Raw genomic sequence first — 25,357 nt, forward strand, 5'->3', positions numbered from 1 at the left:
GGCAGTATCATCAAGGACCCACACCATCAATTTCAGAAACACATCCATCCCTTTATTAAGCATCAACTGCATCGCCATATGGTTGAGAGAAATATCTTCACATATCTTCACACACTCATCTCCCTGCTACCTTCAGGTAGAAGGTACAGGAGCCTGAAGACTGCAACAACCAGGTTCAGGAATAGCTACTTCCCCACAGCCATCAGGCTATTAAACGTGGCTCGGACAAAACTCTGATTATTAATAACCAATTATCTGTTATTTGCACTTTATCAGTTTATTTATTCATGTGTGTATATATTTATATTATGGTATATGGGCACACTGATCTGTTTTGTAGTAAATGAGTCTGAAGAAGGGTTTCGGCCCGAAACGTTGCCTATTTCCTTCGCTCCATAGATGCTGCTGCACCCGCTGAGTTTCTCCAGCTTTTTTGTGTAACCTTCGATTCTCCAGCATCTGCAGTTCCCTCTTAAACACTGAACTAAACTGGGCCTGGAATGCAGGTGAGTTGATGGCCCCCGGTCTGGGGAAGAGGCGAGGATCGGCAGAGTCGACGGGTCGGAGTGCAGGTGAGGGTGGGGGCCGGTGGCAATGGCAGACGTGGTCTGGAAGCGGCTGGTCAAGCTGCGTGGTGGCGGCAGAAAGTCCGCTATAAACGAAACCTGTTCTAAAGAGGTCCATTAAAACACGGGATTGTGACAAGGACAGGGTGGCACAGTGACAGAGTTGCTGCCTCATAGTAAAATAAACCAGAGTAAGATCCTGAGGACGGGTGCGCTGCCTGTACGGAGTTTGTACGTTCTCTCCGTGACCCCGTGGGTTTTCCTCGGGTGCTCAGGTTTCCTTCCACACGTCCGAAGACGCACAGGTTTGTCGGTTAATTGGCTTTGGTTAAAAACAATTGTAAATGGTCCCTAGTGTGTAGGATAGTGCGAGTGTGTGGGGTGATCGCCGGTCGGCACGGACTTGGTGGGCTGCACGGCCTGTTACATAGAAACATAGAAATTAGGTGCAGGAGTAGGCCATTCGGCCCTTCGAGCCTGCACCGCCTTTCAATATGATCATGGCTGATCATCCAACTCAGTATCCCGTACCTGCCTTCTCTCCATACGCTCTGATCCCCTTAGCCACAAGGGCCACATCTAACTCCCTCTTAAATATAGCCAATGAACTGGCCTCGACTACCCTCTGCGGCAGAGAGTTCCAGAGATTCACCACTCTCTGTGTGAAAAAAGTTCTTCTCATCTCGGTTTTAAAGGATTTCCCCCCTTATCCTTAAGCTGTGACCCCTTGTCCTGGACTTCCCCAACATCGGGAGCAATCTTCCTGCATCTAGCCTGTCCAACCCCTTAAGAATTTTGTAAGTTTCTATAAGATCCCCTCTCAATCGCCTACATTCTAGAGAGTATAAACGAAGTCTATTCAGTCTTTCTTCATAAGACAGTCCTGACATCCCAGGAATCAGTCTGGTGAACCTTCTCTGCACTACCTCTATGGCAATAATGTCCTTCCTCAGATTTGGAGACCAAAACTGTACGCAATACTCCAGGTGTGGTCTCACCAAGACCCTGTACAACTGCAGTAGGACCTCCCTGCTCCTATACTCAAATCCTTTTGCTATGAAAGCTAACATACCATTCGCTTTCTTCACTGCCTGCTGCACCTGCATGCCCACTTTCAATGACTGGTGTACCATGACACCCAGGTCTCGCTGCATCTTTAATAACTGACTCTAGCAGTTTCCCCACTACCGATATTAGACTAACTGGTCTGTAATTCCCCGTTTTCTCTCTCCCACCCTTCTTAAAAAGTGGGGTTACGTTTGCTACCCGCCAATCCTCAGGAACTACTCCAGAATATAAAGAGTTTTGAAAGATTATTACTAATGCATCCACTATTTCTGGAGCTACTTCCTTAAGTACTCTGGGATGCAGCCTATCTGGCCCTGGGGATTTATCGGCCTTTAATCCATTAAATTTACCCAACACCACTTCCCGGCTAACCTGGATTTCACTCAATTCCTCCAACTCCTTTGACCCGCGGTCCCCTGCTATTTCCGGCAAATTATTTATGTCTTCCTTAGTGAAGACGGAACCAAAGTAGTTATTCAATTGGTCCGCCATATCCTTGTTCCCCATGATCAACTCACCTGTTTCTGACTGCAAGGGACCTACATTTGTTTTAACTAATCTCTTTCTTTTCACATATCTATAAAAACTTTTGCAGTCAGTTTTTATGTTCCCTGCCAGTTTTCTTTCATATTTTTCCTTTCCTAATTAAGCCATTTGTCCTCCTCTGCTGGTCTCTGAATTTCTCCCAGTCCTCCGGTATGCTGCTTTTTCTGGCTTATTTGTACGCATCATCCTTCGCTTTGATACTATCCCTGATTTCCCTTGTTATCCATAGATGTACTACCTTCCCTGATTTATTCTTTTGCCAAACTGGGATGAACAATTTTTGTAGTTCATCCATGCTGTCTTTAAATGTCTTCCATTGCATATCCACCGTCAACCCTTTTAGAATTAATTGCCAGTCAATCTTGGCCAATTCACGTCTCATACCCTCAAAGTTACCTTTCTTTAAGTTCAGAACCATTGTTTCTGAATTAACAATGTCACTCTCCATCCTAATGAAGAACTCAGCCATATTATGGTCACTCTTGCCCAAGGGGGCACGTACAACAAGACTGCTAACTAAGCCTTCCTCATTACTCAATACCCAGTCTAGAATAGCCTGCTCTCTCGTTGGTTTCCATTCCATTATCTAAGTCTAAATACTTCATGATACCATTAAAAAAAAAACTATTGCACAGGTGAATGTAGGGCTTATGATAACGCATTGGTGATCATTTTCCAATGTTCTATCGATTCCAGGATCAGTTCCTGTGGATTGGAGGGTAGCTAATGTGATCCCACTTTTTAAGAAAGGCAGGAGAGAGAAAACAGGGAATTATAGACCAGTTAACCTGACATCAGTGGCAGGGAAGATGCTGGAGTCAATCATAAAAGGTGAAATAGCGGCACATTTGGAAAGCAGTAGCTGGATCGGTCCGAGTCAGCATGGATTTACAAAGGGGAAATCATGCTTGACTAATCTTCTGGATTTTGTTTTGAGGATGTAACTAGGAAAATGGACAAGGGTGAGCCAGTGGATGTAATTTACCTGGACTTTCAGAAAGCATTTGATAAGGTCCCACATAGATTAGTGGGCAAAATTACAGCACATGGTATTGGGGGTGAGGTACTGACATGGATAGAGAATTGGTTGGCAGACAGGAAACAACGAGTAGGGATTAACGGGTCCCTTTCAGAATGACAAGGCAGTGACTAGTAGGGTACCGCAGGTTCGGTGCTGGGACTGCAGCCATTTACTATATACGTCAATGATTTTGATGAAGGGATTCAAAGTAACATCATCAAATTTGCAGATGACAGAAAGCTGGGTGGCAGTGTGAACTGTGAGGATACTATGGGGATGCAGGATAACTTGGACGGATTGGGTGAGTGGGCGGATGCATGGCAGATGCAGTTTAATGTGCATAAATGTGAGGTTATCCATTTTGGTGGCAAAAACAGGTAGGCAGATTATTATCTGAATGGCGTCTAGTTGGGAAAAGGGGAAGTACAAAGTGGTCTGAGGGTCCTTGTTCATCAGTCACTGAAAGTAAGCATGCAGGTACAGCATGCAGTGAAGAAAGCTAATGGCATGTTGGCCTTCATAACAAGAGGAGTTGAGTATAGGAGCAAAGAGATCCTTCTGCAGTTCTGCAGGGCCATAGTGAGACCACACCTGGAGTATTGAGTGCCGTTTTGGTCTCCAAATTTGAGGAAGGACATTCTTGCTATTGAGGGCGTGCAGCGTAGATTCACAAGGTTAATTCCCGGGATGGTGGGACTGTCATATGTAGATAGAATGGAGCGGCTGGGCTTGTATACTCTGGAATTTAGGATGAGAGGATATCTTAGATTTTGAAGGGATCAGACACACTAGAGGCAGGAAACATGTTACCGATGTTGGGGGAGTCCAGAACCAGGGGCCACAGGTTTAAGAATAAGGGGTAGGCCGTTTAGAATGGTGGCGAGGAAAATAATTTTTACCCAGAGGGTTGTGAATCTGTGAAATTCTCTGCCTCAGACGGCAGTGGAGGCCAATCATCCGATGCCTTCAAGAGAGAGTTAGATAGAGCTCTTAAAGATAGCGGAGTCGAGGGATATGGGGAGAAGGCAGGAACGGGGAACTGAATGTGGATGATCAGCCGTGATACTTAGAAACATAGAAAATAGGTGCAGGAGTAGGCCTTCGAGCCTGCACCGCCATTCAATCTGATCATGGCTGATAATCCAACTCAGTATCCTGTACCTGCCTTCTCTCCATACCCCCTGATCCCTTTAGCCACAAGGGCCACATCTCACTCCCTCTTAAATATAGCCAATGAACTGGCCTCAACTACCTTCTGTGGCAGAGAATTCCAGAGATTCACCACTCTCTGTGTGAAAAATGTTTTTCTCATCTCAGTCCTAAAATATTTCTCCCTTATCCTTTAACTGTGACCCCCTTGTTCTGGACTTCCCCAACATCGGGAACAATCTTCCTGCATCTATCTAGCCTGTCCAACCCCTTACGAATTTTGTACGTTTCAATAAGATCCCCCCTCAATCTTCTAAATTCTAGCGAGTACAAGCCGAGTCTATCAAGTCTTTCTTCATATGAAGGTCCTGACATCCCAGGAATCAGTCTGGTGAACCTTCTGGTGTACTCCCTCCATGGCAAGAATGTCTTTCCTCAGATTAGGTGATCACAGTGAATGGTGGTGCTGGCTCGAAGGGCCGAATGGCCTGCTCCTGCACCTATTGTCTAAACCCTTCAATCTCACCCCCCCCCCCCCCCCCACTACCTCCTGTTCCCACACACAGTGCCACCAGGTGGCAGACCCTCACAGGTAACTACAAAGGGTTTATTGATAAGTAAGCTTTCAACAGAAACAATGCTTTAAACAGACAGCAAGTGATAAAGCTTGGGTTTACAATACTTTTGTGGAATTCACAGCATCTATTCCGAAACGACAAAGAAAGCAAAGGTTTCCATTTAAAATCCTCCACCCACCCTCCGTCCAGCCGTGTCAGGGCGAGGCAAGGTCCACCACTGGCCTGCGTACAAACGCTGGCGCCGTGCCCGTCTCACACGCTCTAGGCGAGGGTGGAGTCACCGTACTCACCCCCCCCCCCCTCCCCCCCCCCCCTCCTCCCCTTTCAACTCTAAGGCCACACTGGAGGGAAATCAGACCTCACAGAAACCCTCAGCCCCCGGCCGGTTTCATTGCCCTGCTCATCGGATGGGGAGGATCAGTTCAGGTCGAGAAAGCTGGGACAGACACCAATGGTCCTCAGGAGACAGGCAAGGCAAGATCGATGGAGAAAACACAGGGAGTGCGCGAGGCACAGAGTCAGGCAGCACTTGTGGCGGGGGGGGGGGGGCAGAGGGTGGGAGAGAGAGAGAGACAGGGAGGGGGAGAGATGGAGACCGATAGGGGGGGGGGTGAGAGCGAGAGAGAGGGGGGAAGAGAGAGAGGGGGAAGAGAGAGAGAGAGAGGCAGAGGGGGATGGATGGAGAGATGGAGGGGGGGAGAGGGATTGACAGGGGAAAGAGGGATAGACAGGGGGGGATGGATAGACAGGGGGCGAGAGGGAGAGAGACAGGGGGGGAGAGGGAGAGACAGAGGGGGAGAGGGAGAGACAGGGGGGGAGAGGGGGAGAGGGAGAGAGGCAGAGGGGGGGGGAGGGAGAGGAGAGAGAGACAGAGGGGGGAGAGGGAGAGAGACAGAGGGAGAGAGAGAGAGACAGAGAGGGGAGAGAGAAAGATAGAGAGAGAGAGGGAGAGAGGGAGAGAGAGGAAGAGGGAGGGAGGGCGAGAGAGAGAGAGAGAGAGAGAGAGAGAGAGAGAGAGAGAGGGGAGGGAAGGGAGGGGAAGGAGAGAGAGAGGGGAGGGAGAGAGAGAGAGAGAAGAGGGAGAGAGAGTCATAGACGGGGAGGGGGAGAGAGAGAGAGAGAGAGAGAGAGAGAGAGAGAGGGAGAGATGGAGAGGGGAGAGAGGTAGGGAGTTAGAGAAAGAGAGTCAAATGTTACAGGGAGAAAACAGGGGAAAGACAGACCAGCCATGATCGAATGAACGGTCTAGCTCTGTTCCTGTGTCTTACGGTCTCATGAAAAGGTGGTGAGTTGGGGCAGAGGGAAGGCTGGCGACAGGGCAGGGAGAGGGGAAACAACACAACAGCATTATCGCCCCATCTATTGTTTCTATTACAGGCTCCCTCTCAGTATCCCCAAGGCCCCCTTCTCTCTCTCTCTCGAGGCCCCCCCCCCCTACCCTCTCACACTCCTCTTTCTGTTGCTCCTCGTGACTCCCAGTAAAAGCTCGTTTGCCAGAGACATCCTCTTCCACACCCCCCCCCCCCTCCCCTCCCCCACCCCGTCTCTCCACATATGCTGCCTGACCAGCCGAACATTTTTCCAGCTCCTCAGATTTCCTCATCGTTATTGATTTTTAGTTTTTAGGTAGAAGCAAAGAACCGCAGATGCTGGTTTCACCCAGAGATAGACACAAAGGGCTGGAGTAACGTAACGGGTCAAGCAGCATCTTGGGAGAAAAGGGATGCTTGACGTTTTGGGCCGGGGCCCCTTCTTCAGATTTTTGTTCCCACATAAAGAAAGAGGTGACGTTTGGCTTACTCAGAAGCTTTGGTGGAGAGTGTGGGGTCCAAGTTAAGAGAATCATACCGATTTGGGAGAGAGACCCCCCCCCCCCCCCCCCCATCCACCAAGCTCTCTCCCCACCCCACCCAAACCCCAGTCTCGACAGGGACTTCATTCACAACCCAGGCTCGGGACCAGATTCAACAAAAGGGAAATCATCTACAATATACAGAGATCCTTAAAAATAAAAATTAAAAAAAAAAAAATCAATCTACTCAAAAGACAGACCTGACCCCATCTAGGACTCGCACCCTACAGCAAAGAATTACATCGGAAATCCAAAATCCCAGCGGACATCGGAGAAACGATCCGAGTCGGACCAGACACCCGGGGTCATTCTTGGCTCCACATACTCTCTCTCTCCCCCCCCCCCGCCCCCCCCCTTCCTCCTCCCCTCCATGGACGCCAATCTCACCCGGAAAAAATGGGGGGGGGGGGGGGGGTAATAATCAGAGAACTCCACAGTTTCAGTCTTCAACCTCCACGCCACCTGCCAAGAGAAAGTCAGTTACGGGAGTTTCCTCGATCGAAGAGGTTTCTGGCCGATGGCGTTGATTCGATGGGTCGAGGGGGGGCGCACCCCGTCCCTTCAGCTGTGGCAACAAACAGTCAGTCAGTCAGTCCGCCGCTCCCCGCTGGTCCGTAGCTCGACGCCGTGGTCCGTCTGACATCCCCGACTTTGAGAAATCTCGCTCGAGAAAAAAGTTGCCCCCCTTGGCGTCAGAAAACAAAATTAATCGAGGATCCGGCTGTTGCGGGAGGGGGTTCGGGTGGAGCGACGGGGTCAGGATCTTCACACCCCCTCCGTCTCCTCCTCCTCAGCCGTTACCCGGAACCCTCGGAGTTGTCCGCGTGCAGGCGCCCCCTTGGCCTGGGCCCGAGTGGGCGTGAAGCTCCACGCCGGCTCCTTCCACCTGGGTCCTGCGGAAACGAGTCACCAAACACCCACCCGAGGGACCAGGGGCAATTGCTTCACCCCCCCCCCCCCCACCCCCCCTCTCCCTCAACCAGGGAGGGGAAATCTATCCCCACAAGGGAGGAGGATCATGAGTGCCCGAGGGGTGGGGAATACCTCTCCCCTCCCCTCCAACCCCCCGCAGGGGAAGGGAGAAGGCCACCAAGGGAGGGAGAAGTGCCAGAGTTGAACGGCGGGAGGGGTGGTGGCGGCCATTGACAGAGTCGTGTTACGGGGCATATCAAGGCAACGCAACTACCCGTCCCACCCATCTGTTCTGTGCCCCCCCTCGGCTCGACGGTCCCCTACTAATCCCCCGCTCACATCAACGTTGCCCTTGGGGGAGAGGGGTCCAGAGCCAAGTGCGGGAAAGTCACGCCATCATGGGGTCACTGGTGAGGGAGCTGCTCGTGTGGATGTATTGGGGGGGGGGGGGGGGGGGGGGGAGAGGGAAGGAGTGAGCTGGGAGGATGGCAGGATGAGAGAGTTGGTGGTGATAAGAGGGGGGGGGGGGGTGGGGGAATAGGTGTGGCAGTGGCAGGAAGGCAGAGTTGAGGGCAAGTGAGGAAGGTTGAAATGGGGGGAAAAGAGGAAAGAGGAAAGGGTGTGAGGAGGAAAGAAGGGAGACGTCAGAGACCAGAGAATTGGTGAGTGGGGCGAGGGAGATTGGGGGGGGGGGGGGAAGGGATAGGAAGAAGGGACTGAATGGGGTAGCAATAAGGGATGTGAGACCTATCCATGTTCTCCAGAGATGCTGCCTGACCCACTGAATTACTCCAGCACGTTGGGTCTATTTTTTTAAAAAGGATGATACAGCACAGAAACAGGCCCTTCGGCCCATCGACCCTGTGCCGACCATCAACCACCCATTCTACTCTAATTCTACACCGATCTTTGTCACCCCCTCCCCACAAGTTCCCATCGACTCGACTCTACCCCTCAGCTTGAAGGCCGGGGGGGGGAGTTCACTGCAGCCATTTGACCCAACGCCTCTCGCCCGCCTATGGGAGACCCAATGGCGGTGTCACGGGGAGGACATGCAGACTCCACGCCGGCAGCGACCGTGAGCGGGATCCAACACGGGGGTCCCGGAGACGGTTGGCAGCTACAGACCCCTCAACTCCCCCACCTCCAATGGTGTGGGCTTCTAGATTGCAGGCAGAGGAACCCAAGGAGATGAAGGCGGGGAGGGGATGGAGAGGTCAGGGAAGGGCAGGAACGATGGAAAGAGTTCGAGGTCAGGCAAGTGTGAGGGGGGGGGGGGGGTGGGGGGAAGAGCAGGGCTGGGAGGGATGGAGGCGACGAGGGGTTTGGGAAAGGCAGAAGTGAGGGGCAAGGTTCAGGAATGAGGGGAGAGGGGCAGGGTTCGGAGAAGGGCAGGGCAGGGCAAGAGTGAGCCGATTCAAATCCAAAGACAAGCCAGTTCCGTTCGAGTTGGGCACAGAAGATCAAAAATCACAAACAGACCAGCAGATTCCTTGTATGCGAATACTTGGCCAATAAACTTATTCATTCATACATACATTCATTCATTCACTCATCCATTCACTCATTCATTCATTCAGAGAGGCTGCAGAGGAAAGGGGAAGTGGTTCAGGGGGAGGGCATGTGTGGAGGTGCTGGTGAGAGAGTTCAGGGCGCTGGAGTGAGGGGGCGATGCGGGCGGGGGAAGAAGCGTGGCGGGAGATACAGGGGAGGCGCTGTGGGCGTAGCACGAGGTGAGAGAGGGGATGGAAAGACGCAGGTGGGCGAGGGGGTAGGGAGAAGGAAGGGCGGGTGAGGGAGAGAAGCTCGGGTATGGGGGAGGATGCTGGGAGAGGGCAGAGCCGCAGAGGAGAGAGGGAGAACCCAGGGGGGAAGGGTGCGGGGGGAGGAGTGGGATGAGGGAACGTGTGCAGAGGGGGAGAGCGGGGGAAGTGAGAGGGTGATGGTGGAGGAGAGGGGGCAAGGAAGGGAGAGGAAGAGAGAGGGCAGAGGAGAGGGGGAGGTGCAGAGAGGGGTGTTGTGGTGCGGGAGTGACGGGGGAAGCGAGCAGGAGTAGGAATCAGGCCAGTTCCTCTCCGCTCTCTCTCTCTCTCTCTCCGCCTCCCCCTCTCCCCCAGCGCCCGTCTCTCTCCCCCCCCTCACACGTGGACGCGTTGGTGCCGCAGCAGGTGGGAGGAGCGGGAGAAGCCCTTGCCGCACTCGGAGCAGGAGAAGGGCCTCTCGCCGGTGTGGATGCGCTGATGGGTGAGCAGGGAGGAGGACTGGGTGAAGCCCTTCTCGCAGACGGTGCACTGGAAGGGGCGCTCGCCGCTGTGTACGCGCAGGTGCCGCAGCAGGTGGGACAGGCAGGTGAAGGCTTTGGCACACACGGAGCACTTGAAGGGCCTCTCGCCGGCCCGCGAGGGGCGGCCCGTCAGCAGGAGCGAGGCCGAGGCCGGCCCGGGGTCCAGCATCTCGCCCGGGGCCGTGTCGGGGCTGGCGCCGACCCCGGGCAACCCCGTCACCAGCGACGACCCTCCTCCTCCTCCTCCTCCTCCTCCGCCGCCTGCTCCTCCTCCTTCGCCGCCTGCTCCTCCGCCGCCGACCGTCCCTCCCTCCTCCTCTGCCGCCTCCGCCTCCTCGTCAGGGTAGTGGACGGGGTTGTTCTCGGCGTGGACGTGCTGGTGGGCGAGGAGCAGCGAGAGCTGGGCGAAGCCGCGGCCGCAGATGGAGCAGCGGAAGGGCCGCTCGCCGCTGTGGCTGTGCTGGTGGGTGAGCAGGTGGGACGACTGGGTGAACTTGCGGCCGCAGATGGAGCAGGCGAAGGGGCGCTCGCCGGTGTGGACCCGCTGGTGGGTGAGCAGGTGGGGCGAGCGGGTGAAGCCCTTGCCGCACAGCGAGCAGACGAAGGGCCGCTCCTCGGTGTGGAGCCGCCGGTGGCGCAGCAGGGTGGACGAGTCGGTGAAGCCCTTGCGGCAGACGGGGCAGGAGAAGGGGCGCTCGCCGGTGTGGAGCCGCTGGTGCCGCAGCCGGTTGGAGAGCTGGGTGAAGCCCTTGCCGCAGACGGAACAGCTGTAGGGCCTCTCGCCCGTGTGGACCCGCTGGTGGGTGAGCAGGTGGGAGGAGCGGGTGAAGCTCTTGTCACACACGGGGCAGGTGAAGGGGCGCTCGCCAGTGTGGACCCGCTGGTGCACCCGCAGGTCGGAGGAGCGGGAGAAGCCCTTGCCGCACACCACGCAGGCGTAGGGCCGCACGCCCGTGTGACATTTCCGGTGACTCTCCAGCTCCGACTGGGTGGCAAAGCCCTTCCCGCAGTCTCCGCACTTGAAGGGCTTCTCCTTGATCTGCGTGCCCTTTTCCTTCCCTGGCTGGGCCGCCGCTGCCACCGCCTTCGAGCCTTTCTTGTTGTTGTTGGTGTTGGTGTTGGTGTTGTTGCCCCCGCCACCGACTCCTCCTTTGCCTCCGACTCCTTCCCCTCCACCTCCACCTCCTCCCGCGCCTCCATTTGCGCCCGCCGCCTTCCATCCCCGGTGAATGGCCTCCTTCACCGGCCCGCGCCGCCTCCTCGCCGATCCTCCGTCCCGGTGACACTTCTCCCCGCCGCCGCCGCCCCTGCAACGGCAAACATTCCACCCCGGGTCAGAAGCCGCAGGCGAAAAACCGGCGCACATCACAGAAGCCCATTAGTCACGGGAGCAGAAATAGGCCATTCGGCCCGTCGAGTCTACTCCGCCATTCTATTGTGGCTGTTCTTTCCTTCCCTCTCAACCCTATTCTCCTGCCTTCTCTCCATAGTTGAGGCCAGTTCATTGGCTATATTTTTTAATTTCGTTGTACATGGTTCATGTTACAATGACAATAAAGAAACTATTCTATATTTAAGAGGGAGTTAGATGTGGCCCTTGTGACTAAAGGGATCAGGGGGTATGGAGAGAAGGCAGGTACAGGATACTGTTGGATGATCAGCCATGATCATATTGAATGGCGGTGCAGAATCGAAGGGCCGAATGGCCTACTCCTGCACCTATTTTCAATGTTTCTAGTGATGCCCGCACTAATCAAGAATCTGTCAACCCCTGAAAGGGCCATTTCCACGCTGTATGTCCCCGCTAGAGCACAGTCCCGGGCTACAATCTACCTCATTGGTGACCCCTGGACAATATTGAATTGGACTGCAGATGCTGGTTTAAATCAAAGACAGACAGAAAATCCTGGAGTGACTCAGCTGGACAGGGTCTCGACCCGAAACGTCACTCATTCCTTCTCTACAGAGATGATGCCTGTTACTCCAGCATTTTGTATCTATCTTATTTCTTTTATCATGCATCCCTGTACGCCGTGGATGGCTCGATTGTAAACATGCAGATTTGCCGCTGATCGGGGTTAGCACACAACAAAGGTTTTACACTGGACCTCAGAGAACGTGACAATAAAATGAAATAAACATCAACATCTGCTTTAAAAACACCCAATAACCTGGCCCGTTTGCACCGTAATGGTCTGGATACCTGGAATAACTGATTCTATACACAATAAATAAGAATACAATAGAAACATAGAAAACAGGTGCAGGAGTAGGCCATTCTGCCCTTCGAGCCTGTACCGCTATTCAATATGATCACGGCTGATCATCCAACTCAGTATCTTGTGCGGTTGTAGCTAGCTCCTCCGAAAAATTTAGCCCTGTTAGTTTGCCAAAATATAACATTTACTGAGAACAACTGACCTGATGAAAGGGGCAAGAATGGGAAGACGAGACGCAAACAAGAAAAGAACTGCTGAACAACCCGAAAACGAAGAGAACACGGACAGCTCACCTACAAAGGTACGAGAGGGGGAAGCTAGCTACAACCCGCACCAGAAAGATGTAGAGCTCCTCTTAGCCACTGTTTTGGAGGAGATATACGGGACTTTCGCAAAGACACAAAAGAACAGCTAACCGATATTAAGGGCGAGCTCACCAGTGTTAATCAAAAAATAGCGGAGGCAGAGAAACGGTTCGAAAAGGGTGGAAGACTGTGTGCTAAACGTGTAGCAGGTGCTAGCTAAGACGATAAAAGTGATGAACCAGCAAAACAAGCGACATGACCTAGAAGGGCGATCGAGACAGGAGAAAATACGGATATATAATGTTCCCGAAGGAGCTGAGGGGTCGTCTATGGTGGACTTTGTGGATAAGCTATTGCGGGACACACGTGAACTTCCACCCACCACGGAGTTTCACATCAAGAGAGCGCACCGAATGCTCGCCCCGAAACCGCCCACGGAGACCCAAGAGATAAACCACGATCAATAATAATCAGATTTGTCCGTTACAAAACGAAAGAAGAGATTTTGCGCAAGGCCTGGGGAAAGAAACAAGTGTTTTTGAATGAGAGACTAATATACTTTGATCAAGACGACGCCACAGCTGTGTTACAGAAGCAAAAAGAATATTCTGAGGTGAAGCGGGTGTTAAAGCAGAACAAGATCCGCTTCCAAACTCCGTTCCCCACCAAGTTGCCAGTATTTTACGATGACGAGACACGGCTGTACCAGAAGGTGGACGAGGCGACCACTGGCATGAGGAACAGAGGACTGCCCGTCAGAGTGACCACACCAAGCAACTGTCCCGCACTGCGTGGGAGATGGTGGGAAGATCAAGACCGCAGGGGACGGCCAAGGAGCAGGACATGGTGGAGAGACTACGGGCCTTTAGAAGACAGCCCTCGTCTTCAGAAGAGCTTTCGTATGATTTGAGTATAGGAGCAGGGAGGTTCTGCTGCAGTTGTACAGGGTCTTGGTGAGACCACACCTGTAGTATTGCGTACAGTTTTGATCTCCTAATCTGAGGAAAGACATTCTTGCCATAGAGGGAGTACAGAGAAGGTTCACCAGACTGATTCCTGGGATGTCAGGACTTTCATATGAAGAAAGACTGGATAGACTCGGCTTGTACTCGCTAGAATTTAGAAGATTGAGGGGGGGGATCTTATAGAACCTTACAAATTTCTTAAGGGGTTGGACAGGCTAGATGCAGGAAGATTGTTCCCGATGTTGGGGAAGTCCAGAACAAGCGAGTCACAGTTTAAGGATAAGGGGGATGTCTTTTAGGACCGAGACGAGAAAAACATTTTTCACACAGAAAGTGGTGAATCTGTGGAATTCTCTGCCACAGAAGGTAGTTGAGGCCAGTTCATTGGCTATATTTAAGAGGGAGTTAGACGTGGCCCTTGTGGATAAGGGGATCAGCGGGTATGGAGAGAAGACAGGTACGGGATACTGAGTTGGATGATCAGTCATGATCATATTGAATGGCGGTGCAGGCTCGAAGGGCCGAATGGCCTACTCCTGTACCTATTTTGTTTCTATGTTTAAGTTATGGATAACTTTAAAAATGTAGGTGAACTGAATAGAACTTAAAAATCGACAGTGCTTTATTTCATTAGTTACGTTCAATTGTTTTTCCCTATTTAAACGAAGATAAATACAGGGGAGGAATGCACAGGGAGGTGTGTTCTGCATTTGTTTTGTTTTGGATGCTGCAGTGGGGGCGCTCAGCTCACAGATGAGAGAGGCTCTCCCCCACAACTAAGCTTTTTCTCAAGCCTAGCCCAGGGTCATCCACAGGAGACCCCGACCTTGGAATCACGCCTTTGTTTTTTCATATGTTGCTGTGTTTTTGTCTGTTCAGGGAGTAGATTTGTTATGCCTAATTTCACCGTGTTACCGGTACACAGAAAGTTAAATCCAAATGGCTACTGGCAAGGTAAAATTCATTTCTTTTAATGTGAATGGACTGTTAAACCAAATTAAATGCAGCAAAATGTTTAACTAAAGTGAGGAAAGAACAAGCCCATATCATATACTTACAGGAAACCCATCTCAAATGACAAAGAACACAAAAAACTTCTTTTTTAAAAAAAGGGTTTCAGTAAACCTCGTTTTCTCCTCATATATATCGGGGTGTAGGAGAGGAGACGCTACTCTCATCTCACGCAAGTTAAATTCAGAGAAAGTATTTGAAATGAGTGATAAGGACGGTAGATTTATTTTAGTAAGGGGGAAATGGTAAATGGTAGGGAATTGAAGAATACAGTTGAACAGAGGGATCTGGGAATAACCGTGCATAGTTCCTTGAAGGTGGAATCTCATATAGATAGGGTGGTAAAGAAAGCTTTTGGTATGCTAGCCTTTATAAATCAGAGCATTGAGTATAGAAGCTGGGATGTGATGTTAAAATTGTACAAGGCATTGGTGAGACGAAATCTGGAGTACGGTGTACAATTTTGGTCGCCCAATTATAGGAAGGATGTCAACAAAATAGAGAGAGGTCAGAGGAGATTTACTAGAATGTTGCCTGGGTTTCAACAACTAAGTTACAGAGAAAGGTTGAATAGTTAGGTCTTTATTCTCTGGAGCGCAGAAGGTTAAGGGGGGACTTGATAGAGGTCTTTAAAATGATGAGAGGGATAGACAGAGTTGATGTGGACAAGCTTTTCCCTTTGAGAATAGGGAAGATTCAAACAAGAGGACATGACTTCAGAATTAAGGGACAGAAGTTTAGGGGTAACATGAGGGGGAACTTCTTTACTCAGAGAGTGGTAGCGGTGTGGAATGCGCTTCTAGTGGAAGTGGTGGAGGCAGGTTTGTTGGTATCATTTAAAAATAAATTGGATAGGCATATGGATGAGAAGGGAATGGAGGGTTATGGTATGAGTGCAGACAGGTGGGACTAAGGGAAAAAAGTTGTTCGGCCCGGACTTGTAGGGCCGAGATGGCCTCTTTCCGTGCTATAATTGTTATATGGTTATTATATGGTTATATAGATGGGAACCAAGTTACGTTGTTGAATGTATATGTACCTCCTGGAACCGATTTTAATTTCTTCCAGAGAATCATTAATATCATGATAATGGAAACGGAAAGCCTTCTTATTTGTGGGGGAGACTTAAATATACATTTACAACTAGAGCTAGACTGTAGGCCTGTAGAAAAACTCATGATACAAAGTCTTTACATAGGAAAGTCACAATTATTTTTAAAGAGGTCGGTTTAATTGATACATAGCGGGACCTTTTCCCTAATCGAAGGGATTACACCCATTACTCGGCCCCACACTCTCTATACACAAGAATAGACTATTTTAGAACATTTGGAAAGGATAAAGACAAAATACACACCTGTGAATTGGAACATTAGATTTAAGTGACCATGCACCTATTTACCTATCTGTTGATTTCGACCTACGTCCAAAAAATGCTACATGGAAACAGAACTCGAGCCTACTCAATGATCTTAACTTTTAAGGAAACATAGAAAATAGGTGCAGGAGTTGGCCATTCGGCCCTTCGAGCCTGGACCGCCATTCAATATGATCATGGCTGATCATCCAACTCGGTATCCTGTACCTGCCTTCTCTCCATACCCCCCTGATCCTTTTAGCCACAAGGGAAGCCATCTAACTCCCTCTTAAATATAGCCAATGAACTGGCCTCAACTACCTTCTGTGGCAGAGAATTCCAGAGATTCACCACTCTGTGTGAAAAATGTTTCCCTCATCTCGGTCCTAAAAGATTTCCCCCTTATCCTTACTGTGATCCCTTGTTCTGGACTTCCCCGACATCGGGAACAATCTTCCTGCATCTAGCCTGTCCAACGCCTTAAGAATTTTGTAAGTTTCTATAAGATCCCCCCTCAATCTTCTAAACTCTAGCGAGTACAAATCGAGTCTATCCAGTCTTTCTTCATATGAAGTCCTGACATCCCAGGAATCAGTCTGGTGAACCTTCTCTGTACTCCCTCTATGGCAAGAATGTCCATCCTCAGATTAGTAGACCAAAACTGTACGCAATACTCCAGGTGCGGTCTCACCAAGACCCTGTACAACTGCAGTAGAACCTCCCTGCTCCTAAACTCAAATCCTTTTGCTATGAATGCTAACATACCATTCGCCTTCTTCACTGCCTGCTGCACCTGTATGCCTACTTTTAATGACTGGTGTGCCATGACACCCAGGTCTCGTTGCATCTCCCCCTTTCCTAATCGACCACCATTCAGATAATAATTAAACAAATTAAAGAACAAATTCAAAAGGAGATAAGTCTATATTTAGAACTCAATGATAACGGAGAGGTCTCTCCCCCTATTTTGTGGGATGCTTTGAAGGCTGTTCTAAGAGGAAAATTTATAGCAATATCTTCATATAAGAAAAAAGTAAGGAATAAAACATTTGGGGACTTGCAAAATAAGTTGAAGGAACTCGAAAGGAAACACAAATTGATGCTGGCACGGAATACATTGGAGGAAATTAGAAATGAAATGAAATCAATAATCCGGCTGCATAAAATATCAAGAAAAAGTGAATGTTCCTTAAACAGAGGCACTATGAAAGTGGTTCTAAATCTATGAATGTATTGGTGTGGAAACTTAAAAAAAAAGATGGCTGAAAATACAGTTCACAGAATCAGACACCCAAGAACAAAAATATTGAAAAGTAAATTAAGTGAAATTCAGGAAGCCTTTGAAGTATTCGACAGAACTCTGTCTTCTGAAGTTCCAGGAGGTAGCCAAACGCATTCCTGAATTCCTTAGATTTGCCTACCTTAAATGAAGAACAAAACAAGATAATGGCTGGAGACATAACAGAGGGTGAATTAAAAATTGCAATTAGTAGGCTCATGCTGAGCAAGTCGCCAGGATCTGGTGGTTATACGGCAGAATGGTACAAGGAATTTAAAGAGGAATTAACCCCTGTTATACTCCGTACGTTAAACTGGGTCTTAAAACAGGCACAAACGCCACGGAGCTGGAGGGAGGCAATTATCTCTCCTATACCAAAAAAAGCTAAAGATAAAACAGGGTGTGGGTCATTTAGACTGATATCAGTTTTTAATGTAGATTTTAAATTATTTACTTCTATCATGGCCAAACGGATAGAACAGTTCTTGCCTAAATTAATACACAATGGCCAGACAGGGTTTATTCGGCAACGTCAAACATAGGACAATATACGACGGAACTTTACATATTGTGGACTACTTTCAAGAAAAAAAATCGAAGCAATAGTGATAAGTGTGGACGCTGAAAAGGCATTCAACCTGTGAACTGAAACTTTCTCTATCGAGTTCTACATAGATTTGCCCTGCATGACACTATCCACAATCAGTACCCCGTTCCTGCCTTGTCCCCATATCCCCTGCCCATATCTTTTAAGACCCCTATCTAGCTCTCTCTTGAAAGTATCTAGAGAACAGTCCTCCGATGCAGAGAATTCCACAGACTCTGTGTGAAAAATTGTTTCCTCATCTCTGTTCTAAATTGCCTTCCCCTGATTCTTAAACTGTGGCCCCTGGTCCTGGACTCTCCCAACATCGGGAACATTGTCCTGAACACGCTGCCAGGGGTGGTGGTGAAGGCAGATATGAAAGTGATGTTTAATCGGCCTTTAGATGGGGACATGAATATGCAGGAAATGGAAGGATATGGATCACATGCAGGTAGAGGAGATAAGTTGAACTTGGCATCATGCTCAGCACGGACATTGTGGGCTGAAGGAACGTTGTCTTGTATTATGGAAACGAGCAGACCCTTAGGGCCCTCAATCCCACAATACCCAATGTAGCCACACCCCTTTAGAACATAGAACAGTACAGCAACAGGCCATTTGGCCCACAATGTCTGTGCTGAAGACTGCACCAGCCAACTCTCAAAATGCCCGCACTTCATCCATATTCCTCCATTCCCTGCATATCCAAATGCCCATTTAAAAACCTCTCCAAGTCCCTATCGTATCTGCCTCTACCCTCCACCTCTGGCAGGGCATTCCAGGCACTCACGAACCATGTGCAAAAAAAAAAAAAAAAACCCACACCGGCAAAAGGACACAAAGTGCTGGAGTAACTCAGCAGGTCAGACGGCGTCCCTGGAGGACATGGATAGGTGACGTTTCAGGTCAGGACCCTTCTTGGTTAATCTCTGGAACTCTCTGCCACAGAAGGTAGTTGAGGCCGGTTCATTGGCTATATTTAAGAGGGAGTTAGATGTGGCCCTTGTGGCTAAAGGGATCAGGATGTATAGAGAGAAGGCAGGTACAGGATACTGAGTTGGATGATCAGCCATGATCATATTGAATGGCGGTGCAGGCTCGAAGGGCCGAATGGCCTACTCCTGCACCTATTTTCTACGTTTCTTCATACTTTAACACACAAACATTTCCTTCAACCATTGGCCCTCTCTCACCTTCAAGCTGTGTCATTTAGTATCTGATTATTCCATCCGGCATGGGGGGAAAAATCTGCCTGTCCCATCGATGCCTCGCTCTATATGGTTCTATATGAGTGACTCTACCACTGTGCATGGCGGCAAGGAAGCAATCAGACAAGTAAATCAGTCTGAAGAAGGGTTTCGGCCCGAAACGTCGCCTATTTCCTTCGCTCCATAGATGCTGCTGCACCCGCTGAGTTTCTCCAGCAATTTTGTGTACCTTAAGTAAATGGATAGGGCAGGTTTGTAAAGATATTGGCCAAACGCAGGCAAGTAGGGACATGTCGGTCGGTGTGGGTAAATTGGTCCGAAGGGCCTGTTTCCACACTGTATGTCTCCATGACTCTATGGCAGGAGAATGGGGTTGAGAGGGAAAGATAGGTCAGCCATGATTGAATGGCGTTCTTTTAGAAAGAAGGTGAGGTGGAGCTTTTTTAGTCAGAGGGTAGTTAATCTGTGGAACTCATTGCCACAGAGGGCTGTGGAGGTCAAGTGAGTGGATCATTTTATGGCACTGATAGACAAATTATTGATTAGAAAGCTGGTCAAGGGTTATGGGGAGAAGGAAGGAAAATGGGATTAGGAGATAGCGATCAGCCATAGAAACAAGGTGCAGGAGGAGGCCAATCGGCCCTTCGAGCCAGCACCGCCATTCATTGTGATCATGATTGAATGTAGACAAAAATGCTGGAGAAACTCAGCGGGAGAGGCAGCATCTATGGAGCGAAGGAATAGGTGACTTTTCAGGTCGCGGCCTATGGCGGAGTAGACGCAAAGGGCCGAATGGCCTAATTCTACTCCTACAACTTGTGAGTTTGTGAAGGGCAGAGTAGACTTGATGGGCCGAATGCCATAAATCTGCTCCTTTAAATTTGTGACAACTGTAACCAGTCTTTAAAGCCAAGCAAAATGTTGACGGGGGGGTGGGAAGGGAAAACAAGGCCTGCGTTTCTGTAGCGGCCCTGGATTAGCCAGCATGGATGGCTTCAGTCAACAAAATGGGTTCTTGTGGCAGTCACCAACACAACAAATGAAGTACGGCAGTCAGACTCGAGCACAGCAAGATGTCGCAGATACAACAGCGATAATGACCAGTTAATCTAATTCTAGTTATTTTAGCAGAAAAATAAATATTGTCCCCTGCGGTTTAGTAACACAGTGGTCAGGGTGTCGAACAGACTTTGTGAAATGTGCACCAGTGAACTGGCCCAGGCACAAATACCGTGGCAACTGTTGAATTAAATTCTTCATTAATTAGGTTTGGATTTCTTTTTAAGCAAGCTAACAACAGAAAATGCATCTGTAAAACTATAGGAAGGTAGACACAAAGTGCTGGAGTAACTCAGTGGGTCAAGCAGCAGCGCTGGAGAAAAAGGATGGGTGATGTTTCGGGTTGGGACCCTTCTTTGGACTGCAACCGAAGATGGACGCAAAGTGTCGGAGCGGATTCGTTGGGTGGACAAGTCAGTTTCCACACGGTATCTCTAAAATGCATTAAACTAATAACTTGTCCATGCTCGCCAGAGATGCTGCCTGACCCACCGAGTTACTCCAGCACTTTGCATCTGCAGTTCCTTTGGTAGACAGAAGGTGTTGGGAGTAACTCAGTGGGTAGTAACCCAGTGGAATAACTCAGCTAGCATCCCTGGAGAAAAAGACAGTCTGCAGAGGGGGGGAGCAGTGAGAGAGAGAGGGTCTCACAGAACTGATTGATGCAAAAGGATTTGAGTATAGGAGCAGGGAGGTTCTACTGCAGTTGTACAGGGTCTTGGTGAGACCACACCTGGAGTATTGCGTACAGTTTTGGTCTCCAAATCTGAGGGAGGACATTATTGCCATAGAGGGAGTGCAGAGACGGTTCACCAGACTGATTCCTGGGATGTCAGGACTGTCTTATGAAGAAAGACTGGATAGACTTGGTTTATACTCTCTAGAATTTAGGAGATTGAGAGGGGATCTTATAGAAACTTGCAAAATTCTTAAGGGGTTGGACAGGCTAGATGCAGGAAGATTGTTCCCGATGTTAGGGCAGTCCAGGACAAGGGGTCACAGCTTAAGGATAAGGGGGATTCCTTTAAAACCGAGATGAGAAGAACTTTTTTCACACAGAGAGTGGTGAATCTCTGGAACTCTCTGCCACGGAGGGTAGTTGAGGCCAGTTCATTGGCTATATTTAAGAGGGATTTAGATGTGGCCCTTGTGGCTAAGGGGATCAGGGGGTATGGAGAGAAGGCAGGTACGGGATACTGAGTTGGATGATCAGCCATGATCATATTGAATGGCGGTGCAGGCTCGAAGGGCCGAATGGCCTACTCCTGCACCTAATTTCTATGTTTCTATGATTCACAGAGTTGAATATTTCAAAGCAGGCACATCTTGAGGAGATTTTGCAGTGGGGCAGACAAAATTTGTTGGGAGAAACAGCAGATGCTGTATTATCACAAAGGGGGAGCAGTGAGAGAGGAGCCAGGTTCACAAACTCCGGGAGACACAGCCTGGTACCGACCTCCCGACCATCGAAAGGTACTTTAGACTTCAGAGACACAGCGAGGAAACATGCCCTTCCTGTCCGCGCCGACTAGCATCACATTGGGGACAACTTACAATTTACAGCAATCAACGAACCTGCACCCCTTTGTAGTGCGGGATGAAACTGGGGCACCTGGAGATACTCTCCCTAGACTAGAAAAGTCCTCTCCACATCCACTCTATCTAGGCCTTTCATTATTTGTTAGGTTTCAATTACATCTCCCCCCCCCCCCCCCAGCCTTCTACACTCCAGCAAGTATAGGCCCAGAGCTTTCAAACATTGCTCATACATTAACCCAATCATCCCCGGGATCATTCCCATTTATTAGGGTTTATGGGATCTCAGCCCCACCGTCCCCCCTTTCCCCTCTCCAGCTGCATTCCTCAACTCGATTGAGGGCAGCAGAGCAGCGTAGCAGGTAGAGCTGCTGCATCAGCGCCAGAGACCCGGGTGCGATCCTGACCCCGGGTGCTGTCTGTGTGGAGTTTGCACATTCACCCCTGTGACCGCCTGGGTTTCCTCCCACAACCCAAAATCGTGCAAGTTTGTAGGTTAATTGGCCCCTGTAAAAATTTCCACAGTCACAGTATCATGCAGCAGTAACACAGGCCCCTTCAGCTCAACTTGCCCCATCGACACTAATCCCACCTGCCTGTGTTTGGAAAACATCCATCTCAATCTATCCTATCCATGTTCCTATCTAAATATTTCTTGTACCTGCCATTGTCATTGTACCCGCCTCATCTATCTCCTCTACCTGCTCCTTCCATATACCTACCATCTTTGTGTAAAAAACTGCCCCTCAGGTACCTTTAAGTCTTTCGCCCCTCACCTTAAACCAATGTCCCCTGGTTCTCGATTCCCCAATTCAGGGTAAGTGTGTATTTATCCCCATAGTTCCCACATTATCTTATACACACCTGTAAGATCACCCTCATCCTCCTGCTCTCCAAGAGATAAAGTCCAAGCCTGCCCAACCTCTCCCTATAGCTTAGGCCCGCCAAGTCCAGGCATCATCCTCGTAAATCTTCTCTGCACCCTTCCCAGCTAAACAATATCTTACCTAGAACAGGGCGACCAAAACTGAACACAATACTCGAAATTTGACCTCACCATTGTCTTGTCCAACTATAACAAGATCGCCCAACTTTTATACTTCAGTTTAGTTTGGCGATACAGCGCGGACACAGACCCTGCAGCCCACTGAGCTGCCCCAACCAGCATCCCCGCACACCAGCAATGTCCGACACACCAGGGAGAATTTATAATTCTTACCGAAGCCAATTAACCTACGTCTTTGGAATGTGGGAGGAAACCGGAGCATGCGGAGAAAACCCACGTGGTCACAGGGTGAACGTACAAACTGCGTACAGACAGCACGGAATTTGTAGTCAGGATCGAACCTGGGTCTCTGGCGCTATGAGCAGTAGCTCTACCGCTACGCCAACAGGACGCCCTTATATTCTTTGACATTTCCACCCCTTGAAGAAAGTTCTGACTGTCTGCCTTCTCTATGCCTCCCATCTTATGTACTTCTCTATGTCGGGTCTCCCTTCAGCCAAGGCAGCAACTCCACCCCTGCACCACCATGCTAATGGGAGCGTGTAGGGAGTGGATGAAAAGGAGGATAACACATAACTAGGGGCCTGGAGGCAGATACGGTGAGAATCGTTTGGCCATCTTGCCACAATCATGGGCAGCGCTTCATACTCTTGAGGATTAAACTTGAATCCCGTAATGTTTAATCCCGTAATCAGGCTAAACATGCCCGGCTGTACTAACCCACAAAGTCAACGACTTGGACAACTGCATTTCCTGTTTTTTTATATTGATCAGGCTGTGTTGCTAGCGGCAAGGGCAAAACACCGGATCACACAATGCAACTGCGACCCACTGCACATATGCCTCAGTCAAATATGACGGAAAATGGCTGCGTGCTCCGAGTGCCTCGTCTGACCAGTTATTGCGAATATTTTGGTCGATTATTGCCACGTGCAAGCGAGGTACAGTATCAATCTTCTTTTGTTGCATACCATCCAGTCTTCAAAAAAACGCTACACAATTATAATCAAGCTATTCACCGTATACAGCCACGGTATAACGGACATAACGTTCAGCGCAAGTTAAAAACCAGTAAACTCTGATTAAAGATAGTTCGAGGATTTCCAAGGAGGTAGATGTGCGAGCAGGACCGCCCTCATAAGTTCTAGGAGCAGAATTAAGCCATTCGGCTCATCAAGTCTATGCCACTCAATCATGGCTGATTTAAATTTCCCCTTCAATGACTGAATGGTGATGGGCTAGATGGGCTGAATGGCCTAATTCTGCTCCTATCACTTATGACAAAATTCTCCTGCATTATCAATGCCCGCCCATTCTTCTGAAACGTCAAGTCAAGTCACATTTATTTCTATAGCACATTTAACAAACAACTCTCGTTGGCCAAAGTGCTTTACATTTGTTATAAGAATAGTATAAACAAACAAACTACATACATATGTACATATAGCCCTCGCTCAGAGGACGTCAGGAAAGGCTTGGGAGTATAGATAAGTTTTTAGTCTCGACTTAAAGGAGTCGATGGAGGGGGCAGTTCTGATGGGAAGGGGGATGCTGTTCCACAGTCTAGGGGCTGCAACCGCAAAGGCGCGGTCACCCCTAAGCTTATGCCTAGACCGTGGGGTATTCGGCAGCCACAAGTCGGCCGATCTGAGGGACCTGGAGGTGGAGTGGTGGGTGAGAAGACTTTTAACGTCGGCTTCAATAAGACAAATACTTCCTTAGAAAGCTTAGGAAACTCGGCATGTCCGGCACAACTCTCACCAACTTCGACAAATGCACAGAGGAAAGCGTTTTGTCAGCACGGTGAGGGAACAGCACCATCCAAGATCGCAAGAAACCACAGACAATTGTGGTCGCAGCCCAAGCCGTCACACAAACTAACCTCCCTTCCATCGACTCCTTTTACACCTCACGCTGGCTCGGCAAGGCCACCAGCATAATCAAGGACTAGTCTCACCCCGCTCACTCCCTCTTCTCCCCTCTCCCATCAGGCAAGAGGTATTGAAGTGTGAAAACACACACCCCGGCAGAGTCAGGAACAGTTTCCTCCCAGCCGTTATTAGGTAACCGAACCACCCTACCAACAACTAGAGAGCAAGCAGTCCAGAGCTACTATCCACCTCATTGGAATATCTTTAATCGGAATTTCCTGGATCTTATCTTGCACATTATTATGTATCTGTGCACTGTAGATGGCTCAATTGCAATCATGTATTAGAAAAGAGGTGCAGGAGGAGGCCTTTTGGCCCTTCGAGCGTGCACCACCATTCATTGTGATCATGGCTTCAGAATTAAGGGACAGAAGTTTAGGGGTAATATGAGGGGGAACTTCTTTACGCAGAGAGTGGTGGCGGTGTGGAATGAGCTCCCAGTGGAAGTGGTGGAGGCAGGTTCATTGGTATCATTTAAAAATAAATTGGATAGGCATATGGATGAGAAGGGAATGGAGGGTTATGGTACGAGTGCAGGCAGGTGGGACTAAGGGGAACAAAATTTGTTCGGCATGGACTTGTAGGGCCGAGATGGCCTGTTTCCGTGCTGTAATTGTTATATGGTTATATGGTTATATGGCTGATCATTCACAATCACTTACCTGTACCTGCCTTCTCCCCATATCCCCTAGAGCTCTAACTATTGCCTTTCTGCTGACTGGTTAGCTCGCTACAAAAGCCTTTCACTGTATCTCGGTCCAGGTGACAATACACTAAACTCAAACTTCTTGCTTTTCTGAACTCCATGAGTGTAAGCAATAACCTGCCAAACAGTTCCATACATCCATCTCTCCATCCTTGGAACCTACCCTGCATTGCTTTCAACTTTTTTTTTTAAATCTAGGGATAAAGCATGTAA

General features: G+C 49.4%; 1 protein-coding gene across 1 annotated transcript in view; it reads right to left on the bottom strand.

Annotated features, from left to right (window-relative positions):
• Window positions 1–8,213: 8,213 nt before the first annotated feature.
• Window positions 8,214–25,357, bottom strand: part of LOC129704358 (zinc finger protein 271-like) — a 59,051-nt gene continuing 41,907 nt past the window's right edge. The window contains exons 2-3 of the mRNA XM_055647447.1: window positions 24,102–24,115; window positions 8,214–11,009 (exon numbers count right to left, since the gene is read on the bottom strand). Of these exons, the coding sequence (XP_055503422.1) occupies window positions 9,831–11,009; window positions 24,102–24,115 (1,193 nt within the window). The 3' untranslated portion in view covers window positions 8,214–9,830. The remainder of the gene's footprint in view (window positions 11,010–24,101; window positions 24,116–25,357) is intronic.

The sequence above is a fragment of the Leucoraja erinacea genome, chromosome 15 (assembly GCF_028641065.1).
Source record: "Leucoraja erinacea ecotype New England chromosome 15, Leri_hhj_1, whole genome shotgun sequence".
Classification (NCBI taxonomy): domain Eukaryota; kingdom Metazoa; phylum Chordata; class Chondrichthyes; order Rajiformes; family Rajidae; genus Leucoraja; species Leucoraja erinaceus.